General features: G+C 36.8%; 1 protein-coding gene across 2 annotated transcripts in view; it reads right to left on the bottom strand.

Moving 5' to 3' along the window:
* Positions 1–7,732: 7,732 nt before the first annotated feature.
* mmut (methylmalonyl CoA mutase) overlaps positions 7,733–26,230 on the bottom strand; it is a 48,239-nt gene continuing 29,741 nt past the window's right edge. For both annotated transcript variants that reach the window (XM_052099269.1, XM_052099268.1), the window contains exons 10-13: positions 22,788–22,919; positions 20,183–20,330; positions 16,826–16,993; positions 7,733–9,690 (exon numbers count right to left, since the gene is read on the bottom strand). In XM_052099269.1, the coding sequence (XP_051955229.1) occupies positions 9,562–9,690; positions 16,826–16,993; positions 20,183–20,330; positions 22,788–22,919 (577 nt within the window). In that variant the 3' untranslated portion in view covers positions 7,733–9,561. The remainder of the gene's footprint in view (positions 9,691–16,825; positions 16,994–20,182; positions 20,331–22,787; positions 22,920–26,230) is intronic.

Raw genomic sequence — 26,230 nt, 5'->3', positions numbered from 1 at the left:
TGTCTGCTGAAGGAAGCATGAAGTGCTCTAAAATGTCCCGGTAGACGGCTGGGTTGACTCTGGACTTAATAAAGCACAGTGGACCAACACCAGCCGATGACATGGCTCCCCAAACCAACACAGACTGTGGAAACTTCACACTGGACTTCAAGCATCTTGGATTGTGTGCCTCTCCATTCTTCCTCCAGACTCTGGGACCTTGGTTTCCAAATGAGATGCAAAATTTGCTCTCATCAGAAAAGAGGACTTTGGACCACTGAGCAACAGACCAGTTCTTTTTTTCTTTAGCCCAGGTAAGACATTTGACATTTGAAGCCCATGTCCAGGACCTGTCTGTGTGTGGTGGCTCTTGATGCAGTAACTCCAGCCTCAGTCCACTCCTTGTGAAGCTCCCCACACATTTGAATGGCCTTTTCCTGACAATCCTCTCCAGGCTACAGTCATCCCTGCTGCTTGTGCACCTTTTTCTTCCACACTTTTCCCTTCCACTTAACTTTCTATTAATGTGCTTTGATACAGCACTTTGAGAACATCCAACTTCTTTTGCAATTACCTTTTGAGGCTTTCCCTCCTTGTGGAGGGTGTCAGTGATGGTTTTCTGCACAATTGTCAGGTCAGCAGTCTTCCCCATGATTGTGAATTCAACTGAACCAGACTGAGAGACCATTTAAAGGCTCAGGAACCCTTTGCAGGTGTTTAGCTGATTAGAGTGTGACACTTTGAGCCTACAATACTGAACCTTTTCACAATATTCTAATTTTCTGAGATTCTGAATTTGGGGTTTTCATAAGCTGTAAGCCATAATCATCAAAATTATATCAAATAAAGGCTTGAAATATCTTACTTTGCTTGTAATGAGTCTATATAATATATTAGTTTCACCTTTTAAGTTGAATTACTGAAATTAATGAACTTTTGCACGATATTCAAATTTTTCGAGTTTCACCTGTATATCTATGTTTCTGTATATATCTATGTTTCTGTATCCGCAATTATTGTTTCAGGCTGGATTAAACTACACGGATGGTTTTACGCAAAATAATTGTGTATTTTTAATGTGTCTGTTTTTCTTTTGTCTAAATTGTCTGAGTGACTTCACAGATTAATTCCAACTTTGCACATGCCTTTAAACATTTCTCTTCACTTTGAGCAGCTACACGAGACATCAGATGATCAAGATCAAGAGTGTGTTCCCCTGATATTTATCATAGGACAGTGAAATAATTTATTCTTTTATCAATGTTATGTGAGTTCAAAAGTCTGATGCTGAATGCTGTTTAATAGATGTTCAATGTGTGAGAACTGTTCCAGTTTGGATAATCTTTATGGTTGTAAATTTTTATTAATTTCTTTTATTCTTATAGATTTTTGGAATCTTATCATAATACTCAATCCAAAAATCATTGATATTTGTGTTCATGTCACAATAGCACATGTTTGTTTTGTACTGAGGACAAATACTATTATTAATACACTCCAAGCTCATTACATTTACCATGTGAACAAATGCAGATATTGTGCATGAAAATATTCCTCTGGTGAGAATAAGTTGGCAAATATTTGTTTAAAAAAAAATGGCATACTGTCAAAACGTGAATGTACAATAAAAAATGTTGGAGGTGTCAGAACAATTCTATGTTTCATTATAAACAAGCTGCAAGGAACCTTGGTTTTGGTACTTTTTCTTTTTCTTTTCCAAACCAATGAAATTAGTTCATTTTCATATTATGTAATAAAATAAAATCTAAATCTAGATTGATCTATATGCTTATAACTCAAATGGTGGAACCTGTAAATGTCTGCTTTATTCATTATTGTTTTAAGGTCACGACCTTTTGTGAAAAGTTGTTGTTTATATGATAAAGCAGCAATATAGTACTGTACTTCCATCATTATCACCCACTACGATGGGAAATACAGATATTATACAGACTATACAGACATCAACGAGCAAGTTCAATATCCGAGATAGTCAAACTGCTGTCGAACAATCACTCTAGAGCATAATGAAGAAACTGAAAAGCAAGTTAGTTCTCTGTTTGTCCCATTCCTTTATCCACATGGGGTCAATTAAATTGCTCACTTAAAGGCAGGCAGGAATGAAGGAAGGAAGGAATGGAAAGTACAGGTAAAGGACAGGAAAGTTAAGGAAGGAAAGGAGTGAAAGGAAAAAGAAGTAAGGAATGAAGAAAAGGAAATGAATGAAACAAGGAAGGAAAGAAAAAAGGAAAGGAGGAAAGTAACTGAGGAAATGGACAAAGCAAGGATACAGAAGAAAGGAATGGAAAGGACAGGTCAGGACTGGAAAGGAAGGGACATGGAAGGTGTGATGAGGAACAGGGCATGGCAGGGCCGTGAGGGTACACAGCAGGCGCTGAATCAGATGATCAGCAGGAGAGCGAGATAAAGGGGGGCCAGAGACGCCAGTTTGAGAGAGAGAGAGAGAGATACACATGGCCGCTTTGCATGTGTGTCTGTGTTAGTTTATATGTTGAGATTCTTATTAAACTTTGTTTACTGTTCAGCCAGTTCCTGCCTCTTCCTTGCGCATCCTTTAACTGTTACAGAAGGAAATAGAAATAGTAAAAGACAGGAAAGAATCAGAAGGAAAGAATGGTAAAGAAAGGACAGGACAGGAAGGAAGAAATAAAGAAAAGGGTAGGAAAATAAGGGAAGGCAGGGAAAGAAAGGAAGAACAGAAATGAGGGGAGGGAAAGGAAAAGGGAGGGAGGGAGGAAGAAAGGAAGGAAGGAAGGATAAAGCAGGAAGGATACGGAAGAAAGCAATAGAAAGGAAGGAAGGGTTGGAAAAGACAGGGTAAGAAAGGAAGGAAAGGACAGGACAGGAAAACAAGGGAGGAAAAGAAAAGAAGAAATAGAGGAAAGGAAATGAGGGAAATGGAAGTAATGAAGGGAGAGAGGAAAGACAGGAAGGAAACGGAAGAAAGCAACAGAAAGGCCAGGAACGGAAGGATTAAAAAGGACAGGGCAAGTAAGGAAGGAAGAAAGGACATGAAAAGAAAGGAAGAAAGGGAGGAAAGGAAATGAGGGATATGGAAGGAAGGAAAAATAAAAAGGAAATGGAAGAAAGGAATGGAAAGGACATGAAAGAAAGGAAGGGGCATGAAAATAATGGAAGGAAGGAAGAAAGGAAGGAAGGAAGGAAGGGAAAAAATAAGGAAGCAGTATCATCTTCAAAGAAAAGCAAACAGTAAATATGGTAGCTAGTGTTTGACCTTCAGCAAGTCAGAGGTCATCCTGGGTAAGGATATAAATTGGAGATTAGCACCCTCCAAATCAATATCAGATCAAATAAATTCAGCACTATCAAGAGGGCTATTTTTCACTTATCAAATTAAAATGGACAAATAATAATTTAATGCATGCAATGATGCATGTGGGTTGGACTTAATATTTAAAACATTGATATTAAAATAAAATAAAGTATTTATGAGTCTGTTTACCATATGGACATTTTAATAACTGCTTTAACAACAGCTATATTGGCATGTAGAAACACAAGACTGCAGGACTACAGCAAACTAACATACACCTCCAGTCAGGTCTGGACAAGTCTAGTGAAGCCAGTGTTGGTCTATCAATCTCTGTAATATCAAATCACAGCAGGTACGAGGAAATATGTTATTTCTTTAATTATTTAAATATGGAGATAATAATTTGGCCTGGATCTGTCCATGCAATAACACGGCAGAGTTTCACACTATCACACAGATTCACACCACTAATTCTCACACTCCTCAGGTCGCATGATGTCTTAATTATAATCTCTTTAATATCAGCCACAGGGCAAAAATCTATCACTCATGTTTCTTCTAAATAGGTCCAGTGCTTAATACATGTCTTGTGTTCGTTATGGTTGACTTTTCCATTAAAATTTCCTTTCCTTTTCAAAGTTCAGTCAATTTCATTTATGCCTAAAGCAGAAAAGTTTTTGATTTTTATGTCCCAAGACAGAGCTTTTTAATGTCTGTGTTTGTGGCACCTCCAAAGAAGGCGTTTACATAGACGTCTCAAGGGAGCACCAAAAAACAACCCATTTAATTCTAAGGGACAAAGAGATGATCCAAATTGGACATGTAATCCTTAAACATGACAATCACCATTTAGGCATGACTATTTTCAAAATTCGCACTGCATCACTTTCCTTATTGCATAATATGTACATTTTATATGAAATGGCCCCTTTAAAAAAATGTTTAAGGTAAAAAAATATATATTTTTTTAAATATTAAAAAATACAATTCAGCTGTTTCTCACCAAGAATACAAAAAAATGCTTCTTTGTGCAAAAGCATAGAAAATCAAAGCAAATCAGAACTCTATAATCTTATTGAAAACCAGTAAAAAAAAGATTTTATTACTTTTAATAAAGCTTGTGCAACTGTTAAACAACTCTACTGCAGGTAAAGACATTTCCACAAAAAAAATATCAAAACTGTACACAAAAAAGTAAAGTACTACCATGTCTTGTCAATATACACGATGTACTGTGGTAGAACAATGGTATTCTTTGCAGTGTCTTGGGAGTAGCCTAAAAATATAGTATTACAACTTGGACTAACTTTTTTGTTTGGGCGGGGGTGGGGTGGTATAAATTGTTGCCTAAAACTGTCAACAACATAAATAGGGCCACAGCAGGGGTGACTTCTCAAATCTTCTCGACAGCTTCAGCAAAGCTGCACGTGACCAGACACAAAGATGAAACATCAGCGTGTATAACGTATCCTGACATGTCCTCTCCATGTTTGTTTGGAAAATGAAGTTAGTTAAGTTTGCTTGTTTTTCTTGAAGGACACTTTGGAAGCAGACAAATGCTATTTGCAGGCTAAACACGCTGCCATTCGGTCATTATCTCAGGGGATATGAAGAGAGCACTGGGAATATCTGCTCACATTTGGGGTGAAACTCCAAATGATTGTGCACTTTCCAAGAATAGGGCCAGAACCTCTTGAAATAATTTTATCTAAATGTTTTAATATTTTAGCAATACAAAAAAAATAAAAAGCAAAGCAAAACTAAAAAAATCTAGTAAAACAAAGCAAAAAAGCTAAACAACATAAAAGCAAAGTAAAACAAAACAAAGCCTAGCAAAAAAAATTAAAAACCCAAAAGCAAAGTAAAACAAAACAAAACAAAAGCAAAGCACAAAAAAAATATATATATATATATATATAAATAAAAAAAAACTAAATATAATTTTTATTACGACAATAGAACTAACTATTATTGTCTAGGTCACACTGTATATTAGTGTTTCCTTCAAAAACGTACAGGCAACAAAAGAGGGAAGCTAAAAATGACTAATAATATAGAACTATAATTAAGAACAGCTTCAAACAAATCAATAAATTTAAATCCTATTAACCCATGCTTCATTTCCCCTGCCTTCCAATCGGATCAGTTCAGTTAAGTACAATGATTAACCTGGTCTGCAGGACCCTCTCACTGTGACTTCAGGCATTACCATGACAATACTGACAGAGCTTATGCAACTAAAGATGACCTCCCTCTGATGCGCTCACCTCAACCCATCACTATTCCATAAATGACAGAGTTAGTCAGATAAAAATAGTCACAATTGAGGAGGTTTGAGTGTTTGCCTAATGACTGGTATTGACTATGCTAAAAAATCCCCTCTGAAAGCTTTTTCAAAGGCTTGATTCTTAGAAAAGGGAAATGGAAAATTGGCCAGTCTTAAAATCTTTGTGGTCTAACTGCAAAATGAGAATCCTTTAAAAAAAAAAAAAATGATTTTCCGGGTGAAATGTCAACGGAGGGGCGCCAAAAGAGAGTTGTGAATAGAGTTGTTTTCAGCTGTAAAGGCATATTTTAGAAACTGAACCCCAAGACCTAACTATCAGTGGAGTACAAATGTAATATTAGAAGGAAAAATGCAACCTCCAAATTGCACTTCGGTCATGCCACAGGAGACGGTATCCATATTGGAGCCACTGCAAAAATGTCTGATAGGAGATGCCGGTTTTTAAATGTATGTTGGCATAATGTGGCCGATCCTAGGGTACTGGAACTCTCAGAAGCATGTTTGATGTTGTTTTATAGGCCTAGGTATGTTCTGTTTAGAGAAGATTTCTTTATAAAAAATGTAATTATTATTGAGAGAGTACGGAGTATTGAATCTTGGTTAATTCACATCTACACAATGAAGCTAATTTCTAACAAAGCCCTGATAACAAACATACGTTTTCAAGATGTCTATTTGATGTGTGCCTATTCATCTACACAATGTAATTTCAGGACCATTTACAAATCTGCAATATATTTCTAAAATATTTCATGATGGATTTTAGAATGACACTTACCCTTAATTAATGAATTTGTGTCCGCTCTTTTAAAGACGTTAATCAGATTTGTATTCAATTAAGGCCTGTTCAGGCCGAAGATGTTCTTGCGCTAAAAAAAATCAGCCTGGTCTCATGAACATGTGCCGGAGTGGTATGTAGTCTGTGCAATATCTTAAATTGCATTTCCCAGGCCAAGTACTCTGCTTTCCAGTCTGCTATATGGATTTCCTCCTCAAGATCGCATATAACAGTAGACTGCATCATCTTTCTAGGTTGGAAGTATTAGTGGTGGTGGCGTAGTGGGCTAAAGCACATAACTGTTAATCAGAAGGTCGCTGGTTTGATCCCCACGGCCACCGCCATTGTGTCCTTGAGCAAGGCACTTAACTCCTTTTTGCTCCGGGGGGATTGTCCCTGTAATAAGTGCAAGTCGCTTTGGATAAACGTGAATGCATAAATGTAAATGTAGATCTGATAATCTGAGTGAAGTTTAATTTGTATAGGCGAGATCTTTATACCCAAATATGTAAACCAGGTAGGAGACCACTTAAACGGTAAGGAGATGACCAATTCTGAGGAGTGAACATCACCAAGGGGCATCACCTCTGATTTAGAGAAATTAATCTTATAGCCAGAGAAGGCACCGAAATCGGAGAAATGGTCTGTTAATATGATGGCCGAACTCTGCGGTGAATCTAGGTAGATTAAAACATAGTCTGCGTATAGTGAGATTTTATGGTTATTTTTTCCTAGATAGATCCCCTTAATGTCGGTGTCCTCTCTGATAGTGATCACCAATGGCTCAATAGCCAATTGAAACAATAACGGTGACAGCCAGCATCTTTGTCTAGTACCTCGAGACAAAAATAATTTAGAAGATCTGATACCATTTGCAATTATACAGGAAGTTATTTCGCCAGCAGCCAACGATACATCCGCCATTTTAAGAGGTGTTTGCACGCACAACTCTGTGGTCATCCAAGGAAGAATGCTCAGTCTGAAAATGTCCAAATCAAAGAGCTCCGCAGAAACATGTAGCTCAACAGAAACATGACTACTCCACCATATTACCCCCTCGGGTCGCTTCTATGAGATTCCTTTCACGTGTCAACTTGCTTGTATGATTAGTCCAACATTCTGGCACATTTTTCAAATGATGCTTTATAGTAAGTTTCAATATCGTATCATAGCAGTGTGTGAATTATCATGCGAAAAAAAGTGTTTATAAAGTCAAAATCAGCCGGTGAACTCGTGATTTATGTGAAAGTGAATAAAATGCACATTTGTTGAAGCGCCTCTAGTGTTCATTTCACCAGAAACCTGCAGCAAAATTTGGAATGTTGGATGGGCTGGATGACATTTACCTTCAAACAACTGAAATCAGCCCAACATCATATCACCAACAACGAAAAAAATCTTTATTAATTTCAACAGCTGCATGTGCAATTTTTTAATGACTCTGGAAATTTCTTTACCTGCTGCACAAACAAAAGCATATGAAAACAGTGCATGAAAAAGTAACATGTTACCATATCTTGAAAGTACATGTACCGTGGTAGAGCTATGGTATTCTTTGAAGTACCTTGGAATACCATTAAAATACAGCATTATTACTTGCTCACTTTGGAGGGAAATATACTGTATATTCCCTTGCAAAGTGACAATTCGATAAATCGTTGCATAAACCTGTCAACAACATAAACAGGCCCACAGCAGGGGTGACTTCTCAAATTTTCTCGACAGCTTCAACAAAGCTCACACGCGACCATGCATGCAGATGAAACGTCAGAGTGTATCACATTTCCTGTCATGTCCTCTCCATGTTTATTTGGAAAATGAAGTTAGAGGCTTGTTTTCTTGGGAGGACACAGATGAAGCAGACAAACGCTACATGGGGGATAAATGCACTGGCAGGAGGTCATTAGCTCAGGGGTAATATGAAGAGAGAGCTCGGAATAGTGTCCATCAAGTTCATTGAGTTCACACTATCTGTATTGTTTGTTTAGGTTATGTATGTTGAATTTGGTGATTTTTAAACATAATCAGTAATACTTTGTTCAACATTGTAAGCACATTAATGTAATAACTCGGGAATTTCGGCACTTTCCACTAATAGGGTACTAAATGGACCCTTGAAATATTTTTATCTTGAAAAATACTTCCAAGGAAGGAAAAGCTAACAAACTGCATCCATAGGGTGCAAATTCTTACTCATACTGTTGAGATTACTGTGTAGGATTGCTAATCTATCTAAAATGGCTCATTGGTGCACCACAGAACTTTAACATAATAAAACCTGACAAATCACAAAAAGCAAATATGGCCGCTCACTTCCACATCACCAAAGACAGCAGCAGCACTTTGTCAGCACAGAAAACAATCATACTGATTTCAACATCCAAAAACAGAAAGCTGAAACAGATGGCCGCAGATAACAGTGAGATCATGGATAGAATATCCAGAAGCCATGACAAGCCAATCCAAGCAGAGAGAAAGAGGCTTCTCTACATGAGATGCATTATCCCGAGTTATTACATTAATGTGCTTACAATGTTGAAGAAAGTATTACTGATTATGTTTAAAAATCAACTGTGGTTATATAAGGTTCTTACTCCGATGAGAAAGATCACAATAAGTGCATTTATAAATTATCTTATTAAACAGTTCTGGTTTTCTAATCTGATATATTTTAATATAACAGCACTGAGACACTTCACTGTTTGTATAACTTTTCTTGTCTGTGTTTGCAGCTTTCCAGACCGTCTCGACTTCATTTGGAACTGCTTTCAATAATGGCACAAAAATAGACTAAATAACAGTCCAAATTGGTTCTCAAAAATAAGGTACTTGATATTAACATCTTGTTTTAAGAACTGTAAAAAACCAATAACACAAATGTAAAATATTATAGGTTGGTGTAAAAATGGGCTTGTGTTTGATTTGTGACATTTAAATGCATAATTTCAAAGTATACAAGGTCTAGACAAAACCAATGACTGCTTTTGCACTTTTTCAATCAGAAAAATAACAACTGTGTGAGTCATTTATTTAACTTTGATGACATCATGCTACAATCACTGTTGGACTACCAAAAGGCTTTCTAATTAATTATTCTCAGCCAATAACACATTGAATCACTGTGCTGCACTTGATCTTAGCCTAAAGGCTAAGAAGTGATCATTTTAAGATTTTAGTTAGTGCATAACACACACTGGCAAATAAAGTCAGATTGTTCTGTGGTTACATGGCCTGTCGGTTCTTCTCCAGGCTTTTTTCGATTTTGTCGATAACTTCCACAGCTGCTTGAGGAATTCTGGTTCCTGGGCCGAAGATACAGCTGACACCGCTCTCAAAGAGTAAGTCATAGTCCTGAAAAGAGAGTTTCATGAACTTATTCCACATGAAAATGCACCACGACTAGCCTTATTTGCCATCTGTAATCAAACATTTAGCTTTCAAGTCCATTAATGATTAGTAAACACATTATGTACAGAGCACATAAAGTGTGCTTGGAAGCTCATAATGAATATAATGAATTGTCTGAAACCAATTAGGTTCCTTATAGATAAAAATGTCAATCACTGTCAGAAAAACTGTTATTTCAAACAGAAATACACTATTCGTTCAATGCAAAATGGGACAGCCAGAGGTGTTCTTGCAGTAGCTATCTTTTCATGGGGTCTTTAAAAGGATAGTTCACCCAACTTACCCTCATGTTGTTCTAAGCCCATATGACTTACTTTCTTATGCGGAACACAAAAAGGAAATGTGTAATGAATATCCAAGTCTGTATTTTTTTGATTACTTCAAGATTTTTACTGGAAAATATACTTAAATGTTGTGTTGTTTCTCACCAAAACTTGGAATTGTATGCCTTCCAAAGACCTTGAATATAATGCATGAGCCACCATATTTTAGGTATTTTTAAAGCTTTTTTTTTCCCTCCCGTTTTCTCCCCAATTTGGAACTCCTAATTCCCAATGCACTCTAAGTCCCCATGGTGGCGTAGTGACACACCTCAATCCGCGTGGCGGAGGACGAATCTCAGTTGCTTACTCATCTGAGACCATCAATCTGCGCATCTTATCGCGTGGCTTGTTGAGCGCGTTACCAAAGAGACATAGCGCCCGTGGAGGCTTCACGCTATTCTCCGTGGCATCCACACCCAACTCACCAAGCGCCTCACCAAGAGCGAGAACCACATTATAGCAACCACGAGATGGTTACTTCATGTGACTCTACCCTCCCTAGCAACTGGGAAAATTTGGTTGCTTAGGAGACCTGGCTGGCGTCACTCAGCACGCCCTGGATTTGAACTCGTGACTCCAGGGGTGGTATTTAGCGTCTTTACTCGCTGAGCTACACAGGTTTCCGGTCTTTTTAAAGCTTTAAAATTATTCACAATCAATTGACATTTAATTGAAAAGATCTTACCTGTATATTCATTCAAATGCTTTTTTTTGTGCTGCATAAAGTCATACGGGTTTGTAATGACAGTTTTAAAAAAAAGAGCTCAATTCTGTGTATATTTTACCTGCCTCTGTATCCTCAAATGGATTACACAAACAAGATGGTTGAGTCATGGATTTTCATGTCTGTTTCAATTACTGCAGATTTCACCTCCACTAATTTGCACTCACAACATGCGGCTCATCCATCCGATAACACTCAATAATCATGTAATGGTACTCTGGGAAGAGGTCGGTTAAATGGTAAGCCAAAGAGAAATACCAACTTTTGAAAGCTTCCATACCTCAGCGCAACTAAACATAGACTTAAATGGAGAGAATGTGCTGTATCAGAGTAAAAAATAAAGCACACAGTCAAATGCCAAAATTAAAAAAAAAAAATAACAAAAATAACAAAAATCTAGAGATGAATTTTCAGAGCTGAACATTTGAGTGATGATGCAAATAACTAATTAAATCTGAACTGAACCGATTCACAGACAAATGAATCAAACTTGCCAAACTCTGCTGCCATTTTTGCTTCTCAAGTTAAAAGCAGAAACTCCATGAAACATCTCATACTTGTGAGACAAGGAAGGATGACCAAAACTAGTCTAAAAACACTGTCAGAAACTTCATGGCCAAATCGATGCAAATATTTTATCAGTAATCAATAAATAGCTCAGCCCTAATTGGTACTGTCTATTTTCCATCATGTGTGGGTGCTGTTAGAAGGATGTTTGTAATTATGCTTTGCCACGTCAGTCTAATTGTGTGAATACATGTTGCTATACTACCCGTATGTAGTATCTAGATCATTATGTTGGAATGTGTAAATTGACCTTACAAAGATCCTAATTATGCCCCAATGAAACCAAGCACTGTGTTCTACGCATATCTGAACGAATCTCCAGTCTGGAAAAAGGATGCAAATCAATTTGCATTCTGCTGGGAGAGAAAACACATCCTTCTGGTTGAAAAGTAAAAGAATAAAGATGGAACAGCTGGCATGTTTACATGTGTTTGAATTCAACTTGGGTTTAAGCTACAGTTATTTGATCTGAATAAGCACAAATGAAGATGTATGAATTAATAATCAGCCAATTTAAAATAACCGAGTATTAGTATTAGGTCTGATGCTAAATGTTTGATTTGGGATTTTCCTGCTTTGAACAAATATCTACAGCTCCTTGACATTATTTCAAATTTTGTACCATTTCATCCAATTAAATAAATTAATGCAGAATGCACATAGCTGTCAAGAATATTACGCTTCATACAATAAGCAATAGTTCTGACTCTTAAATCTGAATGGATGAATCACATTTGAAGCTGTCAATGGAGCGCTTGGGTAGTGTTTTTCTTTAACAGAAAATCCACTATTAAACCATTTTTAAAGATTGTATTTTTTTTTAAATAACAGACTGGTGGCATCAACATAAACATATCATTGATTAAAAACCACTAAAGTCACCATTGGGCTGTCTTTAAAGGTTTAATAGTTTTCGTAAAAATTATTCTATGAACAAAATTAATAGTTTTTTTCTTTCTTAACCAGACTGATGTGCTCTATTAGTGACTGTATATTGTTTATTGTTAAAAAAAAATTAAAAAGCAGATTTATACCAGTAAACATTGAATTGTATATTAATGTGGCAAGTGTATTGTTCATTTAATGATCTTTGATCTTTACATTGTTGTTGTGAAATAGTCTGTCTTTACCCACCTATGTCTGCATATTAATTGAATTCTAAATGAATGTGGCAGGTGTCGCACCATTTATTGAATGATCTTTGATAGTTTTGCTGCTTAGCCATCAACCTACTCTACTCTTTCAAGGCAGCCTGGACAGGTGGTCTGTCCAAGTCACATCAGCTACTTACAGTGGTACCTCAGGGCTCAGTGCTTGGCCCATTTCTCTTCTCTAAATACACAACATCACTGGGATGCATCATTCAAGCACACAGGCTATCTTACCACTGCTATGCTGAAGAAACGCAGCTCTACCTGACTTCCCAGCCTGATGACCTCACAGTGATTGCTTGGATCTCGACCTGCCTAGCAGATATCACTGCCTAGATGAATGAACGCCACCTTCAACTCAACCTAGCGAAGACAGAGCTCCTCGTCTTTCCAGACCTTCCAGCTGTTGAGCACAACATAACCATTCAGCTGGGTTTATCTACAATTACTCCATCGAAAAACGGAAGAAACCTAAGGGTGACCATAGACAACCAACTCAACTTCACTGATCACATCTCAAAAACAGCCTGATAATGTAGATTGGCACTCTACAACATTAGGAAAATAAGACGCGTCCTCACTGAACATGCCTCACAACTCCTTGTTCAGCTTCTTGTCATATCTAGACTGGACTACTGTAATGCTCGGTACGGTAATGCCCTGTAATTACAGGAATGTCAGCCTTCCTGTAAGCGCAATTAGGCCTCTGCAAATTATCCAGAATGCAGCAGAATGGCTGGTCTTCAATGAACTCATGAGAATGCATGCTACACACTCCTTGTCTCTTTTCACTGACTGCCGGTTGCAGCACGTATCAAGTTGAAGGCTCTAAAAGCTGGCAACCAGAACTGTCTGCGCCTGCTTACCTACAAGCATTCCTGCAGAGCTACTTTCCCAGGCTGCAGTCTGCTAATGAGCAATGCCTTATGGTACCAACATAGAGGCACCAAATCACTTTTCCGAACTTTTGGCTACACTGTACTTTGATGGAGGAATGATCTTCCCAACTCCATCTGTGAAGCAGACTTGAGAAAAATGACTAAATTCTCAACATTTTCATGAGCACTTGATCCTACACTCTTTGATAATAATAAAAACATTATTGTTGCACTCTAATCTCTGTCTTGGCTAGTACATTTTTTAATGCAATTAAAACATTGTTATGCTGCACTTTTTGTTTTTCGGTCTCCTAAAGATGAATTGCTTATCCTACATCATTTATGTAATTAATGTACCAAGACCCCTTACCATGGTAAAATCACTATAATGCATGGCCTTTCATGACTAATCTGACCTTTTGTGCCAATTTAAAGATTTAATGATTCATATAGGTGAAAAGCTTGATATGTGTCAGGCATTACAATTCCTGTTTCTTATCTTTACCTTGCACATTATGAATTATTTGAGTCTAGTCAAGTCTAATCTAAATAATTTTTGTATGTCAAACAATTATGATTAGGTTCTGGACAGCTTTTTATGTTTGAATTTTGCCATTTCAAAACATAGAATTAGTACCTTTTGATAAACATCATAGCTCTAAATAGATGTCTACACCTCAGCTCTGATAAGCAGGGAGCATGTATAAGCATTTGCATTCCCTAATGTTTACAAAAACATAATCCAGAGTGCTGACCTTCCTGTCCCTAAAAACACAATGTAGATAAAATAGCTTTATATGGTGACTGAATTTCTCTGGCCATAAAATATATAAAATAAATATTTTAAATAAAAATATTGCTTTAACAATGTCGGCCATAATGCAAAGCACAAAATTATGTAAGGAAGTCTTTCTTACTAGAGCTCTGTTCCAAAACCTACTAAGCTTCCTACTTATTATGCATTTTAAAGCTACGCTATGTAACTTTGTGCTCTCTAGTGACCTTCAATAATAATAATAATTTTTATACTACAGCCGTGGCCAAAAGTATAGTGGTGTTGATTCACACTGTTTCTAGATTATTGTGCAGAGTGATCAGATGCATTTTAAATAATTGCAAAAAGCTTAATTGGCCAAAAAAATTTACTATCACAAAAAACCAAATTTCACTTATTTTTTGGCCCTGGCACAAAATGACCAGCTAACATCATTTCACCAATCATATCAGCAGCACCTGGGAAAGTGTGAACGACTACTAGTCAGGTGAAATCAAGGGAAGAAGTGCTTCCAATCATTGTGTTCTTGTTCACAATAGTTACCTCTAAAGAAAGACGTGCAGCCATCATCAATTTGCATCAAAATGGCCTCACATGCAAGGAAATTGCTGCAAAGAATATTGCACCTGAAAGAACCATTTACCGGATCATCAAAAACTTCAAGGAGAGAGGTTCAACTGCAGTGAAGAAGGCTTCAGGATGTCCCAGAGTGTCCAGCAAGCACCAGGACCGTCTCCTGAGGAGTCAGCTAGGGAATCGTGTCACCACCAGTGCAGAGCTTACTCAATACTGGCAGCAGGTTGGTGTGAGTGCCAGTGAGGCAAAGACTTTTGGACAATGGCCTGGTGTCAAGAAGCGGCAGCAAAAAAGCCACTTCTCTCCAAGAAAATCATCAAGGACAGACTGAAATTCTCCAGGAAGTACAAGGATTGGACAGCAGAAGGCTAGTGCAAAGTTATTTTCTCTGATGAAGCCCCCGTCCGACTCTTCGAGACATCTGGAAAATCGATAGTCTGGAGAAGAAAAGGTGAACGCTACCATGAGTCCTGTGTCGTGCCAATAGTGAAGCATCCTGATACCATCCATGTGTGGGGTTGCTTTTCATCCAAGGGAGTGGGCTCTCTCACAATTCTGCCCAAAAACACTGCCATGAATAAAGAATGATATCAAAATGTCCTGCAAGAACAACTTCTCCCAACAATCCAGGAGCAATTTGGTGATGATGCGTGCATTTTCCAGCATGATTGAGCACCATGTCAGAAGGCAAGAGTGATAATGAAGTGGCTCGGAGATCATTACATTGAAGTTTTGGATCCGTGGTCAGGCAACTCCCCGGATCTTAATCCCATAGAGAACCTGTAGTCAATCCTCAAAAGGCGAGTGGACAAGCAGAAGTCCACAAATTGTGATCGACTCCGAGCACTAATAAAGCAAGAATGGATGGCCATCAATCAGGATTTGGCCCAGAAACTGATATCTAGCATGCCAGAGCGAATTGCAGAGGTTATGAAGAACAAGGGTCAACACTGAGAAAACATATTGGTAACTGTTTATTCATGATACCTAAAGCATTAACTAATGTTAGCAAATGGAACCTTATTGTAAACCAGAAAACATATCCAAAAGCATTATAGCAGGTAAACAACTTCGCCAAATGGATAACAGATAAACATCCATCTAGACTGGAACGATGCTGTCCTGAACTGTTTGAGTGTTACGGAATGAGCTGAACAGCATAGTTTGTTTCTCCATTCAGGACATGAGACAGCCGGTACTACTTTCCTGTATGTGCAGCCATGATGTAATGACGCAAGGATGAAAATCATAAGCCAGCCATTTCGCGCCAAATCGAACCCGATAGCTCAAAATACAAATCATTTTTAAAGGCTTAAAGTAGTGAATCAGGGAAAGGTAAGGACATTGTACTCAATCAATAATGGCAATTTTTTCATTTTTAACCAAAAAAATCTTACATAGTGCAGCTTTAAAGACTCCATGATATCAAAATTAAAGTTGTGTCGATTTTGGTCCAAATCTGTTCTCTTTGAGTTCATCTATATGCTAGTGTACTTTTGAATGTTGACTAAATTAACATGTAGCAGATGTGCACATTTAAAACTCTTTCTTTTTATTTTCCAGGGAAAACGCACCAAAGAATTATGATGAGTAAAGGCAGCTATAAATATACTAACTCATTCAATACTAAAAAGTATAGAGTGAAAAAAAACAAAGCTCAATCTAATGAAAACATTACTCAATAACTGAGTTATGTGTATTGCGTCTTCAATGTCAAACTCTATTTTAACTAGAGTCAAGTCTCTCGTAAATATCACGCAAGCAGTGCTTTTTGTGTGGAGCACGTTGTTGACATCTGGGGGCTGAATAAGCATATTTACATATGGACAAAAGTAACAAGTTTATATTAGCAATGGTATTTGGTAATGAATACATCAATAAACATGCCTTCCTTTCAGTCCTGTTGCATTAGCTGTTTTTAACGCAATAACGTGTCCTGTGAGAATGATCTCTAAAAACACAGCTGCCTATGTAGGCAATACAAAGTAGACAGCTGGCAGCTCTCTAGGGTTTAGAACAGAGCTTAGATCTACACTTCTCTGTCATTCTGCTTGTCTGTGTGTCTGTGTGGTGTCAGTTGTTACCTGTGGTGGTATGACCCCTCCGCAGATGACCAGGATATCAGGCCGGTTGAGGTTCCGCAGCTCTTTGATGAGCTCGGGTACCAGGGTCTTGTGTCCTGCTGCGAGCGTGCTGACCCCTACACTGTGCACGTCTGCATCCACAGCTTGCTGGGCAACCTCTATCGGGGTCTGTTGTCATGGAAACACCCCCAATGGGATAAAGACATCAGATAATACAAGCATCAGATTGTGATTCTTAAACGCAGAGATACCTGACCCACTGGGCAATCATGTAATAAATCAAGGTTTGTTCAAATCTGATGATGAACTAATGAACTTCCATCATCAAGCCCTTGACAAAGACACTTAAAGCAAATGAATTTAACTCGGTACTTGTTATAGTTATTACTTGCCATGTGTAGTATGTGTATTCTTTCTATTCATTAGTTTTGTGTGTATAAAGACACTGGCATTTATCATTGTTTATTGCAGTACTGTATACTGTTCTACCTTGATAGAAAGTTTTTACTTTTTCTTACTTAAATATTGAAATGCTCAGAATAATTTCCTACTTTTAATTGCTTATACTTTCAATATATATATATATAGATTAATAAAATTGCAAAGCATTTCTTCAACTTTGGGCACCTCTAGCAGTGTGAATTTCTACAGGGTTTCTGCAGGTTCGATAGAATTTAAGACTTCTTAAGACTTTTAAGGCCAAATAATAAAAAACCCACATTAAATAATTAATTAGCTGGTAAATACAAAACCACTGAGGCTACTTGCATGACTCTAGATGTTGTTTTATATTTTATTGTGCATTTATGCGTTTACTCTTTTTAAATAGGTTAATACAACATTCAAACTCTAAATGAATTCATTAAGAAAACTGTGACCCTTCTCTTTAGTCACTTGCTTTCCAGCAAGACGTGATGCAATAAACCAATGCTTTGGCAATGTCGCCGCTTATGCCAAACTCGGAAGTGGTGGCAAAAACCATGTGTAAAAAAGTCAACTTTTATTAGATTACGTTGTTGAAAAATGATTTTGAGGGCTCTTATTGACTGCTGTGGCTTCAAGCCATCAACAGAGCTGACGAGGAGATCATTTCAACTCACAACTTTGCACCAAAAATGTATAGCAAACATGATTACATGTCTGTTATTGACTAATTTCATAATTGTACTTGTAGCGCTAATAATATGTTTGTATATATGATGGTTTTGTGTCTTACTTTCGTTTAATCATCTAATCTGTCAAATCTAACACAACAGTCAGTGGGCACTCTGCCACCACTTACTGAGCCTGCGCTGACATTTTTGTAAATAAGAGGATTGATTTATAGACCTTATTCACAGTTGAGCCATATTTGATTTTTAATGGGAATGGAAATGAGGCGAGGGATAGACTTACCATCTCTTCAAATGGCATGCATGCTATAAATCTGTAAAAAGCTCCTAGGTCCCATCTGATTTTCCACAACACAAGGCGATTTTTGTCTACTGAGTGTCCTTGAAAATATATTTTTCCAATGTTTTGTCTGAGGAACGATCCAAAATATTTTTTAACTGCAAAACAGCCCATCGAAGAGACTGTACGTCAATCCCGCACAGTTTCGTTGACATTCTCGTCAAAAATTAAATAAGGCGCTGATGTGAATAAGGTCTAGCATGTGCTGAATAACATTTATAGATTTTGTTCTTGGCAGATAACTTTAACAAATACTTTAACATGTAGTTAAAGGGCAGTTCATTTAAAAATACAATTTCAGTCATCAGTGGTCACCCTCGAGTCTGTATGAGTTTTCCAAAAAAGGAGATGTTACGCAATCTCCTGTTAAGAATGATCTTTTTATTATTCAATGAAAGTGAATGGTGACTGAAACTCTCTAATATCTCCTTTTGATAGCCACTGAAATAAGTAAGTCATACAGGTTTGCAAAAGCATGAAGGTAATTGATGACAATTTTCATTTTTGTGTGAAATATCTTAAGTAAAAGTCAGAACTTGTCAGTTATCTTAAAAATGGCCATTTAAATTTGACAATATTGAAAATGTTAACAGATTCAATTATGAAAGAGAACTGTGCTGCATAATTAGTTATGATATATATTGAAAACATTATATATTATTATCATTTTTGAAATTGATTGATTCAGATGGCAGAGAAAATACCTGTATATTTCAGATCTAGAGAGATGGAGATGAGAGATATAACAGGTGTAACTCTGCAGCTGAGTAGTTATGTTAGCTTTACAATTATTGTCAAAGGTGATGTGAAATAAGGAAGCGCCACGATTTGATAGGGGTCAAAAGATGCTCCAACCTCGAGCGCTTGCAAATTACAACGTTTACAGATTTGTCGATTATAAGCAGGAGCAATAGTGTTAGCGCATCGCTCGCTTACAGAGACGCAGAATAACGGCATTTACATTTCTGATTAACATCATAAATTCAGTAAAAATGTGCTTCTAAAACTGCTAAATGCACAGGAGAGAGAGAGAGAGAGAGAGAGAGAGAGAGAGAGAGAGAGAGATGATTCTGACGTTTTAAGCATCTCCTCTATTCACACCCCAAAATTCAAGACTTCTTGTAATTTAAGACATATAATGGCCTTAATTTATAAAAAAAAAAAAGGACATTCAAGCCTTTTTAAGACCCGCTGGTACCCTGTTCGAAAGTAGTCTTGTTAAAAATATTTTCACACAATTTTTTTATTTATTTTTCAACTAACAATGTTCAATGGTGTATGTACATGCAACAGGAATCATAAAAATGTCCACCAGAGTGTTATTTCCAGAATTCTGTGGTAAAATCAGTGAAGACACATTTAGACTCCTTGGTCTTGCTAAGGCTAATTCATTATAACATAATACAATTTCATAATATCATTTTATGTATCCTAAATACACACAATTAAATCAAATTTTCACCCTTTTTGCCAATTTCTTTTTTTCAAGTTTCCCATGCATTCAAATAGCAATCGTCTCTGACAAAGCACAATGAGAGAACAGGATTATTCTTAATTTAAACACAGGAAGGTAATGGTAGCTTAACTCAGAGTAATGCATTAAATCCGATGAACCTGTGTATTCAATGTTTTGATATACTGTATTTGGCTCAGAAAGGACATCTTAATAGATTCCAGCTATAAAAGGTGAGAGCAAAAATGTGGCCCAGTGGGGGACAAGTAAGATTAGCAAAAGCTCCATTTGATCCATGAGTTGACTTTATGATCATCTTTACACATGGATGACTTTAAGAGAAGAGAGATATTTTTATACAGACTTGTGAAAGTCTAGTCAAATACACAAACATCAACCAAAAGTACAGATGCACCACCAATTACGATTGCTGTCAGTTCAACATACAGTACCTGGAAAAGTGGGCCGACATCTACATCAAAGCCGAGGTCTGCGAATCCAGTGGCGATGACCTTCGCCCCTCTATCATGACCGTCCTGCCCCATTTTGGCCACGAGCAAACGTGGATTCCTTCCTTCATGCTTTTTAAACTGTACGACCCTGTTGCATGCACAAGAGCACATTTAAATTACAGTATTCATGTTACACATCCTAGATACTAGAAACTAGAAACTAGTCTCTGCCTCAGTCAGTGTACCCACATATCTGTAAACAGGCTGTATGATGCATATGGCACACAAAAATGGCAAGATCTTTCTCAAATTTGTAAGCTTAAATATGGTTGGCTGGCTTTATGCAATTTCCAGGGTCAGGTTCTATGGATGTTTTAATGTTCAAAGTGTACCTCACTAACCTAAATATTTAGCCTAAACCTAACCAATAGTGTCCAAAAATTTAAATGAGAGCTGAACAAAACCAATGCATAAATCTAACTGTTAAGTGCTTTAAAATGCAAATGTGACATGAAAAGCACATTATCTGAAGCAAACATGTCATTTTGAGTAATTTTTATGGCACTTTCGTTTACTTTAACTTTTGTTTTGAGCATCCTTGGTAGGGCTCGAGCATCAGTCATGTAAAACTTAGTTTGCAAAATGATAGTTATAGTAACGTTCATTCTATGAGACTCGGTTGAAAAAGGTTGTGTTTACCAGGAAGAGGAAGAACTAGTCAATGGATTCGCTAGTTTGTGAGGTTCATGGCATAAAATCTTTCAACGATATTCAAAAGTTTTGAATGAGATATTTAGAAGTGCATGAGATGGGTGGAATTTAGGGATGGGACCATATGGTTATCTCACGATTTGTTTAGATGTATAATATGAGGTTCACGATTTGATATAATCTCGATTCAATATAATAACACTTAAATTAATGAAAAAAAATATTTTCTTAATAATAAATTCTTCCCCTCATTATAGTTTCTCATAAAAAAGGTTATTAAATACACAATATACAGTACGTGTTCAAAGTTTAAATAATAAGGAGTTGCTCATATACCTTTTTCTATAAGAAAAGATCACAAACAAATAAGCTCTTAAAATTAGTGGGATACATTCAGGCTGATCGGGTGCAGAACAAGCAATAGAAATAAACAAACCTGTCCTAAAAAAAGTATGTGAAAGTGTATATTTTTATTTTATTATAATCAAAATGTAACTTTGTAAAAATACAAAAATTCAACACTATATTAATATTATATAATGATATTGTATATAATACAATGATATGAGCCATCACTGTTTGAAATGTGTACAATTTACAAGTAACAACATTGAGTTTACATTCATTTGTATAGAAACGCTTAAAAGGTTACTGTCACTTTAAGGGTTCATTGAGCACCTCAGAGTGTTCCGGTTCAGAGAACATGAACGAGAATCTCTCAGCTTCGTTAGTGCATCCATGCTGAGTGAGATTAAAATTTATAAATAGAATAAAGACCAGAAAGGATGGTAACACACATTATTCAATGAAAGTGGAGTCGCCTCATCTTTGATGGACACACATTACACGGAGGAACCGATCCATTTTAATCTCAAGCAAAATAAGGCGATTTTCCAGGTATTCCAGTGTTTACATTTCTAAAAGCTAAATTCAAGCACTTTAAGGACCTTGTCTGAACCTTGTAAAAAGTGTAGCAAAAAGTGCAGTAGGGGTAATATCAGGCGAAAGAGAGATTATGATGTTTGATTTCATTTATGATCACATGGACAGGAAAAAATGTTGCAAATTTCGAAATATCAAGTTATGCCACGATTCGGTTTGTTCTTTTTTAGGTTTGCGATATATCGAAATTCAATATATATCGTCCCATCCCTAGTGGAATTTTTTTAGATGTTAAAATACATTTCTTCTTTCACAGTTTAATGTGCACAACCATAAATCGTAGGTTGATTCCCCCAAAAAGGTAAACACTGCGGCCTCTGTATGCAGCCCGCTAGGTTTTGAAACAGAGCTAGTTTGTCTTTTGTCTTTTTTTTCACTGTTTAAATGTTTATATAGTTCATATTTCAGACTGAGCACATTGGGGTAGGGTAGACATGCTTTAATCTGTCTGCAGAAAACCCAGATCTCAGATCTTTTCTCTAGCAGCTGTCTTTATATACAGTATCATCAATTCAATGACTAAGCCAAATCCAGTTATGCTCGGTGCATTATGATAATAGCAATGATATCATAAGGGTCAAAAGGAAGTTCTCAGAATGATCAGAGTCAGAGATGAGCTGATTTTAAGTAGAAAATTAAAGAAGACACTGTTATTAATGCTCCAAATTACAATATATTCAATGAATTGGCCCTTTTGACCTGTTAAACTGGCAAAAGTTAAGGTCTCATAGGTTAACTGGGCAATCAAGTGATTAGGCCTGAACAATTTAGACAAAAAAACATGTAATTGCAATTATTTTGAAAAATATTAAGATTGCGATTTGAACTGTGATATAAAAAAATTTGTTTTAACTATGTTTTGCCCCTGCTCTACTGCTGATAGAAGTATTGTTCTAGAAAGGGTATTCGCATTCCATGAAGTGCCACTCAATTCCAGGTGGAATTTGCCTACCTGTTGTGTGCCAGCACAATCTCCTCATGCTCGCCAAACTCGCTGCGGTACGCCCCACTCACCATGCGCGTGCTGGCCTTGTGCTCTCCAAAGACATCTTTCATAGCACCTGTGATCTCCCCCACCGAACACCTACAGAAGGAATCAAATCCTTTAATCCATGCATAATCGTATTATATTATGCAACACAATTCCATTACTGTTGTTTGGATTGTATCGCATTCCACATGTTCAAAATGTGTGATCTTTCAATCTGCTACTCAAAAACACCAGCTTTGCATTGAGCTTTGGCAAAACAAAGAAATGTGTCTCAAGCTCTTCCAGCTAAACTTTCAAAAGCTGTGAGGGCTTAAAAAACTTGAAAAATCAAGCCTCAATGGATCTGTGTTGAGAAAGTGACTCAAGAGAACTCAACAGGGTATATGTGCACCAGAGCAGGTGATCAGTACAGAGTGACAGCAGAGATGCAACATTTTTCCTGGTGCCTTTTATTTTTTATATTTGGAGCACGAGTGTTCACTCCGCATGTCAGCAAAAAATTCACCATGTAAGAAGTCAAAATGAAAGATGAATTTGTGAATTATTATTGGAAAAACCATAATCAAAAATACAAAAGTTAAGTCAAACATGAATGACAGATGGAATTACAAATGACGTGTTGAGAAAGCAAGATAAAATGTTTCTTTCACATTTGAAAAAATAAAAATAATAATTTAAAGTTGGGTAATACTGTGTCTATTGACATTTCAAAGAATGACATCAAGGTGTTCTTAATAAAAAATACAAAAAACTCATGTAGTTCCAAACCCGGATGACTTTCTTAAGACGAACACAAAAAGGATCAAAATTTCATGAATATTAACACATATATATTTTATGTTTTCCTTTTATGTTCTGGTTTGGAATGACATGAGGGTGAGCAAATTATGACAGAATAATGTTTTTACATGAAATATCCAAATCCTTAAAGAAGCAGGAGATGGAGAAACCCAGAGCGGACTGATTAAGGAATGTTTTAAGTGAGAAGTACTAATAGCTGGTGGTCTGTTCTGCTCACATACTCTGATGTGCACTTTCTAGCCCAGAGCTGATTGAATGAGCAAAAACAGACCATGTAACATGTGCAGGTTTCAAGTGCATTGACTGATGAGGAGAGGCATCACACCTGTACTTTGCCTCTTGTCTCTCTGTTATGTCAAATGATGGGAAAATAATGAAGATGGATGACAAAGTCATCGTGGTTCTATACTGTGTGCAGAATGGGGTCTGCAACCTCTCATGGGTCTCTGCTTGGCAGAGTTATATTTATGTAAATTGTTTGATCGAAAAATCTGATAAATAATAAATGCACCAAACATTGACAAATAATTTATGATGCAATAAATAATAATGATACAATGAATATAAAATTATCATATTAAGTATTTGAAACACGTTAATATTTAAGCCCTTTTTTTTTTACTATAATTCTCAGCCTTTGACCAGCCCTGACCAGCAGGTGGCGGTATGGTTGAAGAATGCGAATCGCCAAAAGACAGAAGAAGAAGAAGAAGAAGAATGTGAACGTTAAAGTGGAGATTTAGAAAAAAAGTACTTAAATATTGTTCTGGTTCTCACCCACACTGATTATATCCCTCCTAGGAGACATGTATTTAACCTTGGGAGTCGTAGAGATTACTTTTATGCTGTGTTTATATGCTTTTTTGACCTTTAAAGTTCAGGACACCATTCACTTTGCATTGTATGGACCTACAGAACTTGTTCTTCAAACATCTTTGTGTACTGCAGAATAAATAAAGTCATACATATCTGGGGTGGCCTGAGGGTGAGTAAACGATGAGAGAATTTTCATTTATGTGTGAAATATACCTTTAAAATATCTATAAGCAACAGTACAAATTCACTTGTCTTTCAATGCCTCAGATTTAGACACATCATTTACTATAAAAGATCTAGAAGCTCACAGTTCTAACTTTAGGAGCTCTACGGTGTATCTCCGTTCTGAAGCAAGAATCAAATTCTAAACAAGGAATATGAGTAGAACCATCCAAGATACTCATGAACCCATTTCTCACAAAATCTACTTTTAACATTCATTCCATTATACCATTGTGGCAGGGCGGAGGGCGGGTCGTGATCATACACACCCGGTCCCGTATTAGGCTAATCAAGCCTCCGAGGTTTAAAGGTCAACTGCTGAGTATCGTGCGGGAGAGAGAGATTGTTTACGGACATGACCGTCATGTGTGTGTTTATGTGGTCTTTTGAGTTTATCATTAAAACTATTATTTATATTGAAAAGCCGGTTCTCGCCTCCTCCTTTCCATTGATCCCTTTATACCTCTGAGGCTTGATTAGCCTAATATGGGACCGGGTGCGTAGGATCACGACCCGGCCCCGCCCTCCGCCCTGCCACAACCATCAAAACATGACAAATGTTAAAACTTGTTCATTAAAGGGTAAGAGTCCTGTTTCATCAACATCAAAGGCTTCAGCATTTTAAATAAAGTGCAACCTCTTCTAGGCCTTTGACAATCTTTTTGTTCCCACCTATTGTAGTTTATTATCAATGACCGTGTCAAATGGCGTGGACGTGACATGTTTTGTACTGCAAACGACTTTTTCAGAGTTACAGTGAAGGGGAAGATTTTCAACAACAACTTCTTTGTCCTCACAATTACTTGAAGGTCTGTCCTCACAAACTGTTGTATGACTTCAGAAGACTTGGAATTTGGTCTTTCATTCATGTAATTTTGGCAGAATTGGGACAAGTCATTGTTTTACAAGACACAAGTTAACTATGCATTCAAGTCACAAGTCCTCAACTTAAAGCTTAAGCTAAGTCTTAAACAAGCTATTAGTGCTTTGTCCAAATTAGTGTCAGAGTATTACTTACTATATTAAATTGATATAAAGAAGGCTTTTAAAGTATATTCATCACTTCACTGTTCAATTTCATGTAAGATATACTGTATATTATCACTAAGGGCACCGATCTATCTCAGTTCAATTTGGCAATTTGTCTGCCTAGGGATGTGCTTCAAAGTTACAAGTCTTAAAATAAATATTTCGGGTTCAATACAAGTTAAGCTCAATCGACAGCATCTGTGGCATAATGTCAATTGATTACCACAAAAATGTATTTTGACTCGTCCCTCCTTTTCTTTAAAAAATCAAAAATCGAGGTCACAGTGAGGCCTTTACTATGCAAGTGAATGTGGCCAATTTTCGGAGGGTATAAACACAGAAAAGTGCAGCTTACAATTTTATGATAGCTGTAAAATATAAATATTATTTGAGCTGTACAGTTGTTTAAATAGTCATTTTTACAGTTTTATGATTTGTTGACATTACATCGTCATGGTAACAAAGTTGTAAATTTGGTTATAACTTTACACAGAAGAGCTTAATAAGCGATTTTATCATATTAAAATCATGTTTAC

Source organism: Xyrauchen texanus, chromosome 30 (assembly GCF_025860055.1).
Source record: "Xyrauchen texanus isolate HMW12.3.18 chromosome 30, RBS_HiC_50CHRs, whole genome shotgun sequence".
In the NCBI taxonomy this organism is placed as follows: domain Eukaryota; kingdom Metazoa; phylum Chordata; class Actinopteri; order Cypriniformes; family Catostomidae; genus Xyrauchen; species Xyrauchen texanus.
The sequence above is the reverse complement of the archived record's forward strand: the minus strand, read 5'-3'. Positions and strand labels throughout refer to the sequence as shown.